Source organism: Fringilla coelebs (assembly GCF_963513975.1).
Source record: "Fringilla coelebs genome assembly, chromosome: 2".
NCBI lineage: Eukaryota > Metazoa > Chordata > Aves > Passeriformes > Fringillidae > Fringilla > Fringilla coelebs.
Genome location: NC_140029.1, coordinates 64,962,029 through 64,976,617, shown reverse-complemented (window position 1 = coordinate 64,976,617; position 14,589 = coordinate 64,962,029). Strand labels below are relative to the sequence as shown.

Genomic DNA, 14,589 nt, shown 5'->3' with positions numbered 1-14,589 from the left:
TGTGGCCGGGGAGGGCCGCAGCCATGGCCGACACCGCCGCGCCGCCGCCGCCGCCCGCCGCCCCCGCCCCGGGGCTCCCGGCTGCCCCCGGCACCAACCCGCTGTCCCGCAAGCTCAACAAGATCCTGGAGACGCGCCTGGACAATGACAAGGTGGGTCGGGCGGCGGCGCGGGACGGGGTGGGGGCCGGATGAGCCGTCAGGGGCCGCGGGCCCCGACAGGCTTCGCGGCGGGGAGGCGAGTCCTGCCGTAGCCTCAGTTCCGCTGCGGAGCTGCGGGCGGTCCTTTGCAGCATTAATTGCCAATAAAATTAGTTTTCGCTTCTCCAGCAACATGCCGCGCTCCTATTTTATGCCTTCAGATCGTCGAGAGGTTTGTATTACTTGCTTCGAAAGGGCACTTCTCAAGCTTTTTGTAATTTAAATGTTTTCTTGCTGCGGGTCGGTCATTCATTTACAGAAAATAGTCTTATTGGTTAAAGCTACTGCAAAATTGTGGACAGAGTTTTCTGTTACAAGAGAAGAAGAAAGGCTCAGCAATGATTTTAGTTGCTTGCCCGCTGATGTGGAGTGTGTTAAGGTAGCTTTTCCTCTAAAACCGTTTATTAGGTTTGCTTTATTTTTAATAAGACCATGAACTTGGGATGGGTACAGGTAGCTTTTCCTCTAAAACCGTTTATTAGGTTTGCTTTATTTTTAATAAGACCATGAACTTGGGATGGGTACAGACTATTTAACCTGCTTCTTTGTAACTGCATGCAAACTGAAGGTCGTTTTTTATTTTCTAGGAAATGCTGGAAGCACTCAAGGCTCTCTCGACCTTTTTTGTGGAAAACAGTTTGCGCACCCGGAGGAACTTGCGTGGAGACATTGAACGACGAAGCTTGGCCATCAATGAAGAATTTGTGCACATTTTCAAGCAAGTTAAAGAGGTAATGTTTTTGCAGCATGACTAGGAAAAAAGGATGAAAAGAGAGTTTAACTTTCTAGTACAGATATACTTTTACAGTAACATTGTTTCATTTGTTGGAAGTGTTGCATTGGTTGTTTCAAACAGATCCAAATCCTGAGTGAATCTTGATATTCAGAGGTGCATTACTCTGCACTGACTAACAGGGAGCCTGGAGCAACAATGTACCTTGAAACTGGGGCATCTAATTGTGGTGGGAAACTGGGCCTGGACACAGCATTTCTGATGAAAAACATAGTTACTGTTATTTGAACTTATTTAGGAGCTTGAAAGTATAAATGAAGATGTGCAAGCAATGAGCAGCTGCTGTGAAGACATGTCCAGTCGTTTGAAGGTAATACATAAATGGAAGTGCTTTGAATATTTTTCCTTTTGAGATGTGACTTTTGTCCTTTTAAAAGCACAAAGAGTTATTTTTGAGGATTACCAGCAGCACCAAGATGTTTCCATGGTTATGTTATGTTACTTTAGGATGTTAATATTCTTCTTCTTATTTGTTTAGAAAATGTATCAAGGAAGTAATTTTAATTTCTTCCAAACTGCAGTTCAAAATGCAGCCCTATACTTATTTTGATAACAGCAATGTGAAATCCATGTGTGTGTCAGTGGAGAGATATTTTATTAGATTGGATGTATGTGAGATTTAAGGGTTAATTTGTGTATTTCCATTTAAAATGGTTTTTGTATTGACAGTGTCTCTTGAATTATGTGCTCATGTAATTACTTCAAGTATATTCATAGGAAAGTATCTGGTAGTTCTAAGAGGGAGGCAAATCTGGTTTGCATCTTCAGTGTATTGGTTTTGTTTCTTAACATTGTCTCAGAATGCTGATATGCCACAAAACCAATTCTGTTTCGCCTTAATCCTGAATCTGTAATATTCCTGGTGGGGCTGGGGAGTGTAGGATGCTTGTGTTTTATGGTGCATTACTAAATCTGGCTTGGTTTTAGGGTACAAGTTCAAAATTCAGTGCAGTGATGCATATAAACAGCTTATGGATGCTGAAGTGTAGATGTGTTGCCAAACCAAGCCAGTTCCCATTACAGACATAAGTTACAGTATGTGAATAAGAATCCTTCACCAAAAAATCCTGTGAAAACAGTTGTTTTCCTCTCCATATGTGTGTGTGGATATTAGATGTCCTCCTACTTAGATCAATAGGTTTCACAGTCATTGTTCAAATGCTCGTAGCTTGATGAACTTATACCAAAAGATGTGAGAGTACAGCATAGCCAACTGCAGTACTTCATTTTGGAAGGAACTGGGTAATGCGCCTCAGAGGTCTCAGATCTCTTTGAACATTGTTAATGTGAATATATTCCCTAGTGCAGTGCAGGAACTGTTAGAGTAAGCTCTTAGATGTGGAAATGAGTCAAGTGTCCATGCAGATTTTTGCTCTTTTCTGTCTTTAGATCATGAAGTGTTACTGTTGTCTGTGATTTTTTTTCTTTTCCCAGAGTAGAGCCACCCTGCAGAGATTTCTTTTACTGTTAAAGTCAATAGGTAGTTTTGTTCTGTGCCCCACAGGAGGTTTCCTCTAGAGCCCTGTAGAACTCATAACTTGTCTTGATTTGATCCATATTTTCTTTGTATGAATGCAAAGTTAATAAGCTCATGAACTAGCTCTCAGTTGTGAAATACTCAGGTACTCTATCTGTAGTAGGACAGGAAGACTTGCAGGCGTGTGCTCAAGCTGAATAAGAAGACAAAAATGAGCTACATAGAGCAAATAGAAGAAAGAAAAAGGAGGATTTGGGGCATATAATGCAGAAAAGTGTGCAAAGAGAGCAGTATATTAAGAAAGCAGAATAAATGCAGGACATGAAAGGGAGTATATTTGGATAAGCCAAAAAGCTTTTTAGCTTTGTTATTTTATAAGTTTGTAATACCATCTGATCCAAATAGCCATATATTGTCACATCTGATTTTAGGACAGTGACTTGAGAAATACAGTGGCTGAAAGAGAGAGAAGGAGCAAGTGCTGAAATGGAATTCACTGGAGTTGAAGTATAATGAAATTGTTAACTAATATACTGAGGTGGGGAGGAAGAGAAAAATATTTCTGGTTTGGATATAAAAGAAACATCAAATACCAACTTTCTGATTTCTCTAGCATGTCTGGCTCATTTCTGACAGTTACCTGGTTAGGTTAGATGTAAACTCTTATATTTCATACATAAAATATTGACAATATCTGGCGTGTATTTGAATGCACTTATGTCAACACTGTCTTCCTGCTATATCTAGCTAGATTCAGAAAAAATGCTTTTCCTTTTTTTCTGCTATCCTACTGTTGGCATTGTTCGTGGTAATCAGTACTTCTGCCCAGAAAGTACTGGAAAGAAAGCAAATTTCCTCTTCTTTGTTTATTGAAATTTGCAATTAAGTTGGACATGAATTGTTACAGTCCCACTTTCACCTTTCAAAGCATTCCTGTACTTTTACTGCTTGTCTGTTATTACTAATGTAGTGGCAGATAAAAAGGCTGAAATGATTTAGTGTGTATATATACTTTTGCTAAACCTCTCAGGGGTCTCAAGACTGGCATCTTCAATTTGGCAAGCTGTAATTTGGCTGTAATACAGTATTGGAATTATTCACAGAATATCTTTATTGCCATTTCCATCTCTTACTTGCAGTATTATTCTATACTGAATGCATTTTGATTTTAGGATTTTTTTTTTGTTAAATTGTCTCAGTTTTTCTGCATAAGGGTTCACCGGTGGCATCCAGTGTGAAGCCAAAAAATCCTGCTGTCTTTTAGCTTTTCACAGAGCAATAAGTTGCAGAACTCTTTAGTTGCAGCAATCCTTTTAGTTATGCAGTTGCTGGCTGACGCAGAATTGTGTCTGCATGGATTCCCTTGCACTGCCATCACTCAATATTTAGGGCTGTGTTTAATTTCCTGAGTTAGAATGGTAGAATCATTTAGATTGAGAGAGACTTCTGAGATCATTGAGTCCAACCCAGCATTGCCAAGTCCACCACTATCCCCTGTCCCTCAGTGCTACACCTGCGCATCTTTTAAATACCTTCAGGGATTGTGACTCAGCCACCTCCCTGAGCAGCCCGTTCCAATGCCTGACCACCTTTTCATTGAAGAAATTTTTCCTAATAATTGTCCTTGGTCCATGCAGCTCTGTAAGCTGTTGGACTGTAGAGCTAGGTTTCCTTATACTAGCAAAGCTGTGTTCATCATTTTTCTAAAAAGTCTGAGTGGACGCTGGTACTGGGTTGTATAGCATCCAAAGGTATTTGTTTAGTTTTTTTATTTTGTGACAGCAAACGATTTACAGTTGATGGGCATACAAAATAATCAGAACTATTACACTAATATTTATAGTCTTTCTCAGTAAATATAAATTAAAAATAAACTGTGTGAATATATGTGTATATAAATATGAAAATATATATGGATAAGGATACAAATTTATTTATTTTAGTGCCTGGACATAGGGAGAGTTAGTGAATACTTGTTTCAAGAAAGCCTTTTATTTCAAAGAGTATAGTCTTTAAATTGCTTATACTCAGAAAGCTTCAAAAGTATTACCTCTTTTAAAGCTTGCTTAATACAGTTGATATGTTTGTGTTTTAAACATGCTTAACAATTATAATTGTGTTCTAGGCAGCAAAGGAACAAACCCAGGACTTGATTGTAAAAACCACAAAACTCCAGGCAGAAAAGTATGTATACTACCTTATTTATTTGATAGAATTTTCTTTTAGATGTGACTCTGACACTTTGATATAGGACTTTGGGATTTTTTTCAACATTGTGTGTGTTTTTAGCTCAATTGCACTCTTAGCTTATTGCTAAATGATCCAAAAAGGTAAGAATGTGTGTTACTGTTTGTTTCAATAAAAGTTGGCTTTTTAGGGAAAACTAATTTACAGTGGTAGCACATGCTAAATATGGACGTGCTTTGCCCGAAGTTTGTTGATAATGTAAGTTATATTGTGTCATAACAGATATGGACCAACTCAATTTCCCATCAATTTGACAAGATCCTTGCTTGTTATTTTTGTTTTGTATCCAGTGGAAATCTCTCTCTTTTTCAGAGGCTGTATGAGGGAGTGCTAAATTGGATTCTTACCTACTCTGCCATGTTTAAAGGTGACTGTAAAATACAGGAGTGCTGTTTAATGAGCCTAGCACAGACCACTTTTTCCATTGGTTCTCCAGCCTCCTGTGGAAGAAAAGATTTGTATTTTTCGCTTTTCAGTATTTTTTATTCCTGAGAAGGGGATAATAACCAATGATGGATTCAAGCAGTCTTATTGTTTTTTGGCTAGGATGTATGGTTTTATAGCTTCAGGTTTTCTCAGTGTAGAAGAATGAGTCCCCTTGCTTTATGAGCTTTCTTCAGAAAATTATATACAGTTCACTGGAGGTCAGAAATAATTATTTTGCAGCACTAAGTTTCTAGTGGAAATTATGGTTTTGGATTGCTCTCGGTGAGCTTTCAAAATCAGTAGGTTTATGATATGAGCTTCAGTAGAAAATCTGTACATATTTTAAACATAGAATGCAGAACAATTGCATAAAATGCAATGCTGTTTCATATAAAGTGAAGGATTTGGTAAAGACACTTAAAGTTAGCAGAAATCTTAAAAAATACATAATTTTGAATTTGAGTATGTGAAGTAGTAGAACAGAGAAGTGGTCGTATATTTTGTAGTCTCAAGACAAGGAAAGCTGCTTTGATTCCTTGTTCTGAAGCAGAATGGGAGATACCAAGACCAGTCCCAAGTGGTATATGTCTAATTGGCCTTAAATTCAATTAAAGGAGATTATGCAGACTGTACATCAGTACCTCCACAATATAGTCCTTACTTGCACTATAGTTTACTTGAAAGACTTTCAGCTAATTCCTTTAAAAGACAGAACATCCCCCCTGGTGTGAAGAGGAAAAGTGTTTAGAAAATAATCTGTCCTTCTAAGCATCTGTGTGACCTTGGAGTACACATGTAGGAAAAAGTTTGGAAATTTATTTTTTAAGTATACTATGAAGTACCCATGAGCAGAAGCCAGAAAGTACTTCTGACTTTTACAGTCTGATAGTAATGGAAGATTCATAATACCATTTATTAGCAAAGTTCAATTTTTCCCTGCCTAAACAAGAAATTGTGAAGACTGTTTGGTTCCATGTGGGACATTTTAGTAACTTGCTCTTTTAACTTATTAAAGTATTGTTTGTCCTGATGCATTCCTTTGGTTTACATCAGGCAAATGAAGAGGCATCTGCTGCCAGATGTTAGGGGATTCTTGAACACCTGAAATCTGGCCTCTGAAAAATTAGAGGTCTTAAAATGCTGATGTCTTCAACTAAATGTGACCTTTTTTAGCCAATAAATAAGTGGTGAAACTGGAAGGACATGGCTTCTCTGTCCTCTGAGGGTTGTCCCAAAATGCTGTCTGGTTGAAATGCAGAGATGAAAACTGGACCTGTTCTGTTATGTTTTTCTTTTAGGCTTAGCATTTATGTGATTTACTTTAGCTGACCATGTTTTTGTAGCTGGAAAAATGCTAGGATTTTATTCAATGATCTGAAACTGAAGGGAGACTGTAAACTTCCAGATGCATTTAATGTATAAATGTTAACTAGGGATTTAGATTATTTTCCTTTTTTTGCTGTACTTAAAAAGGAATGGCTGTCTCAGTGGCTCTGTGTGGGTACTAGGTTTTTTATACTAAGCAGTTTTGTCATTGTATTATCATCTATATAATTAGTTGTAGTTCAAGATGGTTTTCAGTTTTCAAAGCTTCTTACCTGAACTCTTGTTGGTTATCCTGGTTGGTTATCCTTGTTGGTTATCTCAGGTTTGTGGTTTGAAGGTTGAGCTGCTCACCTGGAGTTTCCTGTAGGTAGTCCTGATGAGTACTTTGGGACTTCCTGTATTGGTGAAATGTGTGAATTTAAGATATCTGGGTAAATATTTGGGATGGAAAATTAAATTTTTGTCTCAGATTTAGGCTAAAACTTTAGCATTCTTGGGTTTTTGCTTTGCAGCACTTTTTTTCTTGTTACTTAGTTTGTGAGCTTTAGACCTGCATTGGCATAAATGCTAAATGTTGGGTCTTAGATAACAAATTTTAAAAGTAATTAATACAATTGCATTTCTATGTTTGTGAATATGTCAGAGTTAGTGCATCTCTTTGGTCAGTTAGGTTGCTTATTCTGAATTTATTTCTTCTATGAAGTCTAGTTAAAACTACTGTACATTGGAAACAGTTTTCCTTCACACTATTTAAATTATGGTATCTGCTTAGCATAGGAACTGAGATTTTTTTTTTTTCTTTTTCCTTTAAAACTGAGACTTACCATAACTTAATAGAACCATGCAGTGTGAAATAAAGTAGTCCAGACATCCAACCCATCTATCCCTTCATAACAAAAGATTAAGTTATTCCTTCTCCGTAACATAGAGTCTTGAATAGAGTGTTCAATTTAATGACAAACTTCTATAATAAAGAAAAAGTGAGTTAATTTAGGCAATTTCTAGTAATTGTTAAAAATCCATTTCCATTTCAGGTATCTTCAGTAGATTTTTATGTTTCTACTTGAGCACACTAATATTGCTTTCAGGTTGCATTAGGTTTTTTATGTATAATAAGGAGATTACTTTGTTTTCAAACAATGATAATCTGTTGTGCTTTAAAAGGTGTGGGTTTGTTTAATTGTTTTTACTAGTAGGCTGACAGAAAAAGGATCTTGCTCCTTGAACTGAGATTTTAATAATAGCTTCCTCTGACTTGTTGGTTCTCTAGTTCTCTTGTTATACTTGACTCCAGTTTTGTTGGAGTTTTTTGTTTGTTTTTGGTGTTGGGTTTTGTTTAGTTTGGTTTGGATTTTGTTTTTGGTGTGAGACTAAAAACTTACTTGCAATACTGAACTACTTCACCTTGCATAGAGGACAAGTGTCCCAAACTTCAGTAATTCCCACACCAGAGAAATAACTTGTTTAGTTCCAAATACTCTATGCTAAAAGCCTGGCTTCATAGTAATTTTACCAGCCACTTAATAATAAGATACTGTGCAAGATGTTGTGCTGTTTTTGAGGTTAGCCACAAGTTACAGTCATCAATGTAACCATTGAGAAGAGAGAACTAGAAGGTAATACTTGGAATATTAATACTTATAAAATTAAGTAAGAGCAGTTTTGTAAGTGTATGTATATGCTCAGGGGTGTCACTGAAAATAAGTCTGCAGAAATATAAAAGTTTTTGAGGGCTAGAACTAGTGTTCTAAAAGTAAAAACCACAATGCTCTGAAAACTGTTATGAAGAATGGAAATGGCTCAGACATATTTCTAGAGTCAGGCTATTGGTTCAGAGCTTTTGTGGCGATTAGCCACTTGGAACACCTTTACAAGCTATCTTATTTCGCTATGCTCTCTTAATTGCGTTCTTAAGCAGGGTGAAATTTGTATTTTGGTGTCAGAATCATTCTTAGTTATATCAATTACAAAAAAAGGCCTTTACATAGCCCTGGGATTGTTTTACTTTTTAAAAGACAATTAAATATGAGTCCCAGACAGGAATGTAAGTGTGTACTTCAGTTTGTTTTAATCAGATCACATTACATTCAGGCTTAAGCTTTATTTAAAAAACAACAAACACTGTTCTTGGAATTAGTCAGTTATTTGACTGTCACCTCTGTGCTCACTGCAAGCTTGGAAGTCTTAGGAAGAATGTTTACAAGTGAGCCTGCTTCAGTATGCTACGCTACTGATCTCTCATCCTTGTCTGTTGGTGGTGCCTTTTTCCTTTTCTAACAAATATCTTTTTTGTCATAGTCAATTTGGAACTTGTGCAGGAAGTTCAGCACTATTTGGGGCAGGTTAGAGAGGTTTGCTTTTATCAGCCTGTGCTAAGAAAAGTGGTAATCTGGTGGTTTGCATTGATGAAATGTATTTAATGTGTTGACCTTTTGAAACTTGTAATTACAATTGTTCCCACGAATGTGCTTCATGAGAAAAAGCAGTGATTGCCTAAACTGAATTATAATGCCATGTGGGAGAGGGTGAAGACTTGAAGTTCTGAGGCTCATTTTCTATCCTGATTTGTAGCAAAGTAAACCATAGGTGACAAGGTATAGCAGAGGAATAAAACCAGCTAAAATGGATCTGAAATAAAAAAACAAAACTAACTTGTCACATTCTAGCCATGACCAGCGGAGAACCTACAAAGCCTTATTTTCTTGCCAGCTTTTCTTCCTGGCAACTCTGTTGAGACATGAAGTACTCTTGGTCAGTATGAAATGAGGTGTGGTTTTACAGGTTGAGAAACATACACCAGAAGTGCAGAATCAGTTACATGGTACCATTTCTGACTGATGTTTGTCTGATCTGCTCTGGAGAGAAAAGCCCAGGAAGAGAAGGACCAGAGAGCTTGTGGTCTTCACTGAAAATTTATTTTGGTTTTATTGTTTTCCTACTATCTGATTTTGTTCTCCTTTTGCTGCAGCTTAAGCTCATTTGTTTTGATTTTGTTCCAGGGGGATGTAGAGAACAGTGTGTAATATCCATGCCTTTGGCAGCGTTGTTGAATTTGATGGCAAATTTGAAGTTAGACTGAGCAGGCCCCTTTCAAGTGACTTTATATCAGATTTTTAAAAGATAAACTGAAGATACCAGTCTGTTTGGTATGGAAATATCAAATAGCTCATCTCTACAAGATGGCAAAGAATGTGTTCTTTGGAAACATACTCCTTTTAAACTTAATCTGTGCACAACTTAGAAACCATGGATCATGGATCTTAACCATTGCCAAACAGTGATTTACTATATGTTCACATATCTATATCTGTATGTATCACATGATTTCTGCAAAGCTCTGCATATGAAAATTTTGTCAAAAATATTCCGTAGATGCATACCCATCATATTTAGAGGAAGCCTTACCAGTACAAAGGTAGAAATGATGGAATTTCTTGAATTTATTTACAACATGTAAACTTTTTTATTCTAGTGTTCAATATTCTGTTGGATAAAATTTTAATCATTTCAGTGCAGATTTGTTGCTTAACTTTTAATTGAGCCTTTTCAATTTTCCCCCATTTATTTTTATCACAGAATGTGTGAGATGGCAGGGCTGCAGCATTGCCGGCTGTCTTCAGATAGGTGTTAGAGGTGGGAGAAACCTGAGTTCAAGTCCACTCTCCCACTGCCACCTATTATTTGCATGATGACTTTGGTAAACTCATCAACTATTCAACACATAACTGGTGCATTATTTTTGCATGTTGTGTGTGTTACTATTCATGGAACACTTAGCCAAAAGCTCATTCTTTCCAGTAAAAGCCTTTCCCTGATTTCCAACCTGATTATTGAATATAAATTGACTGTTTTCTCATCTTGTCCTTTGTCTTAAGAGCTGCCTTCATCTCCTGTGATAAATTAGTTTTTCCATTTCCATGATGATCCTGCTAGCTGTGGTCTAATGGGATTCCATTGTTCTTGCACACAGATGATCAGGATTGTGATCTGTTTTCCAGATGAGGTCTCACTAAAGCCTTCTTTACTATTACAGCTATTTTCTTGTACCCTGGAAACATTAGACAGTTCACTGGGGTTTTTTATGTCTTCCTATTTTTTAAGTAAGGAGAATATTTCATAATAATTCATAATGATGGAATGGGTCACTGAATACTTCCTCACAGTATTTCAGTTCTGCTTCAGTAAGAGATGTGTTTGACAGATAAAATGCAGAACAAAACATTTGTTCTCAGAATTTACAAATGCACTTTTGCACCTCTCTTTACTCTTAAGAATGGTTTTCTAATGCTTGTGTGTAACTCTTTTGTTATATAATCTTGTATATTTGCCTTTCACAAGACAGAAAAATAACTGTATACAAGTCTGTTAAAAGTGATTGTTACTTACTTGCGAGTTAGAAATACTCCGTTGTCCTGAGGCTTTAAAAATGTGTTGAATCCTCTCTACCACAAATTGAAAGTAATTTCAGAATGACTGTTCTGATTCATCCTAAGTAGAAGAAACTGGCAGATTTTTATGCTGTATGTGGTGGCAAGATAAAATTAGGCTTTGGAAAAGTCTGCTTCTTCTCTACCTCATTTTTGAGCTGTCTAGGTGATAATCCTAACAAACAGTGCACATTTGTATTTGGTTCAAGGGAAAAGTGCATGAAGTGCATAGTTTTCCCAGCCTTTTGAGTTCTCTTGCAAAAGAATTCTGTCTCCCTGGTAACGATTAAAACTGGGGAAATTGCTCTTTGTTGGAATCCTGTCCTTTGCCCAGGTTCTAAATTCTACCAACACTTGGCACTTCCCCTTTTGCATCAATGCAGGGTCCCCATAAGCTGTTAGTTTCATTCATTTATGCAGGATTAACTGTGGTAAAAGAAAAAAAATAAAATTTGGGTAACAACATGGTATGGCCTTTCCTCAGCTGTACTGCACTGCTTAGAATTTAGAAATTTTTATATCTACAGCAAGGCCAGTGGGTCTTGAAATGTCCTGTTGTCTGCACAGAGGTACTGACTGCTGTGGGTTATATGTAAGACGGATTTACACTGGCTTTTGTTGTTACCTGCATTGTGTTTTGTTCGGCACTTACTGTAGTGAAATGATTGTGCAACCTAGAGTGACATTTTAATCCATTGCCCTGCCTTAGTAAAATAGATTAAATTCTAATTAAATATCTGTTAGCTTGTATGTGAGGAAATAAATACATAAATAAATATATCTGAAAAAAAACGAATATAAATCTGAGGGTATTGATCTCAGTAATACTGTACACAGGCAAAAATCAAAGGTATGAACAATTTTCATATTTTGTTCCTAATCCATAATTTAGGCTATAGTCTCTTTCTTGTGCAGATTGATAAAAAAGGCAACTTTCACAGTCATTTCAAGCAGAACTGGCTAACCTGGGTTCTGAAACAGAGTAGCTCTTTGAAATCCTGTGTGCTTTGTAAAGAGCCCAACAGAAACAGCTTTATCAAAATTCAGACACATGCTTTTGTTTAGGAGAGATGTTTGTCACCACTTCCCAATCACAGTCTTGAGAAAAGTGAATAAAACATTGCTGCCACCTTGAGGTTGTTATTTTCTGAGTACACTGTGAAGCTTAGCTTGCCCAGTGTACTTGAGTTTAATGTATTGACTCTATATTATAAAAGTTAGTTATTAGGAGTGCATGGAATCTATCAGTGTGCAGTTATGCCAGGCCTTAGCCCAAGACACAGCCAGGGATGAGAATGGCTTTAAAGTACGGTGTTTGATCAAACCTTGTTCTCCATAGCAGCAAAAATGGAGGGAGGATTGTGAAGAGCGAGGACTTGCAGAAGGAGAGATACTGATTAACAAGATTATTCTTTTTTTATGAAGGAGTAAAACAGGGCACAGAGTTCCAGGACTGACTCATGAGCATGCTGTTTGGACAGTTCCTGGCACTGTTCCTTGTTCTACCACAACCCTACTTACTTGAGAAAACCATTATGCCCAGTATACTACACTTCTGAAAATCAGACTTCCTCCCACCCCCAGTTTGATGGAAGCATAGATTCAAAAAATCTGAAGAACAGAAAATAATAATAAATGGAAATCTTCTGTAAGAGCACCTTAAAGTTTATGCACTCAGGAGATACACAGGCTCAAAGAACAGAAAAGTTTGTCAGCATCCCATCTGCTCCTCTCTTTGTGGAAGATTTATTTCAGTTGAACCCAAAGAAAGCCTTGCATTTGCCTTCTCTCATCTATTTGCTAAAGGGATCATCTCTTACCTAAAGGGAGGGGTAATCCAGTCTATTTTCAGCTTTGTGGATTTATATTAAATTGAGACTTCCATCCCAAGAGGAGAGACTCAGAGCAACTATTGAAGTTAATTCACTAATTTACATTTTCTGTTGTTTAAACAAAATACAGTGGTGGTGATGTTGAGACATTAGACTTGCTCTGCAAAAAGTGTGAAACAGGAATGCTTTGTTGAAAGCAGCATCATTGTGTTAAATTTTAAGTGTCCTTGGCTAATTTTCAATTTGAGTAGCCATCTTGATGTCTCTAGGATTTTCTTGAGTCATAATATTTATAATTTTGATTATTATTAGTAGTTGTAACTGACAATTGAAATGAGCTTTTTTTATGCTCCAGAGGAGTTCTGAAGTGTACTTTTTGTGAGAGTTTTGTAGCAGCAGTGAGGTCAATGCCTCTTGCCTGTGACAGCTCCTGGTGCTGGCACACCCCAGTCCTTTAGCACAGGCTGTGGTCAACTGAATTAGAAAATACATGTAATCTCCACCCCCAAGAAGTAAGAACTTCTGGCTGTTTTCGTGACAGATTTGTTCCCTGATCTAATTCACTGCATGATGCTGTAAACAATTGTCCTGGCACAGTGGGAAGGTTAGTACAGGTCAGGGATGAGCAGGGATGGCTGAGACAGCCTGAGTAGCATGGCTTACACATCATTGCAGTGAGTATATTAGTGCAGAGTAAACCTGCCCCATCTTTCATCTGTATTGTGAGAATTTCATAGTTACCCTCAGAACCTCTCTCACAGGCTTTTAAAATACTCTTTTGCTAATATCTTCTGATTTTAAAATACTCTCTTGCTAATATCTTCTTGTCTCTTTCTTGTATATTGTGTAGACCACTTGTCTTGTTGCCTCTTGCAGAATGACTTACTCTCTTCAGATTTCACCACATATATCCTCTTGCTGAAAATTTACTGAATTTGTTCCAAATGGTCTTGTTCCATTCCCCTTCCACTGAGTTGGAAAGTGCCAGGACTTTTTATGGATGCATCTGCCTGTAGAGTTGGTTAAAATGATCCTCCATCACTCTTGTTCCTTCCCTGAGAAACATTTGGCTTCATGAAGACTCAAAATTTGGAATTGTAGAGTTTACTTAGAGAAAATGAAATAGTTCTATTTTAAGCATTGCAAAATTGTCAATGTAAAGATAAAATCATTATATTTGCCTAGGACCACGGTGAAATCTGAATTATCAATTCAAGATGGGATATTAAAGCATATGAGTTTTTGGTTTTCCTTTTTGATTAGGTCTCTTTTGTGTAACTTAGAAGTATTGGCTTACTTTCCTCTTTCATTTTCATAGATTTTACTGTTAAAATACTCTTGGATTTTATATTACTTTCCCTCTTGTTGTTCAGTGTGCTAGAGCATTGACAATTGCAAAAATTTAATCTGATCTCTAAAAGATTTTGTGGAACTGCAGAGTGGGGAAGTCATCCATGTCTAGAGAAGGGAAGCCAGTTTTCCATAATTAGTAGCTGAATGAAGTTCAGGCACTAGTTGGATAGTAGAGAATGGGTAAATAAGTGAAAGCTCTCTTTTCAAGCTTTGATTTTGCAAGGAAATTTAATTATACAGTATATAGAAGTATATTTGCCTGTCTTACCACCCTGTAATAACAATGTATTTGTCTTGTAGTAATTATATCACACAGAAAGATGAAGTGATCCTAAAGGAATTGAGCTTTATTCTTCTCCAAAAACTGATTGGTGCCTTCTCAATGTCCTGAAAAAGTAGTCTTTATTTCCAGGAATACCGTGTGTTCAAACCACAGTTCTACCAAATTTTCTGTTGCCACAGGAATCCCAGTCCATTCCATTTGGGTCCTCCTGTGGTTTTAAGGCAT

General features: G+C 37.1%; 1 protein-coding gene across 2 annotated transcripts in view; it reads left to right on the top strand.

Moving 5' to 3' along the window:
• Nucleotides 1-14,589, top strand: part of COG6 (component of oligomeric golgi complex 6) — a 55,267-nt gene continuing 40,678 nt past the window's right edge. The window contains exons 1-4 of one of the 2 annotated variants that reach the window (XM_084226453.1): nt 1-152; nt 788-931; nt 1,232-1,303; nt 4,596-4,654. In XM_084226453.1, the coding sequence (XP_084082579.1) occupies nt 24-152; nt 788-931; nt 1,232-1,303; nt 4,596-4,654 (404 nt within the window). In that variant the 5' untranslated portion in view covers nt 1-23. Of the gene's footprint in view, nt 153-292; nt 373-787; nt 932-1,231; nt 1,304-4,595; nt 4,655-14,589 lie in introns of those variants that run through there. The other variant, XM_084226454.1, reaches the window with a different exon arrangement.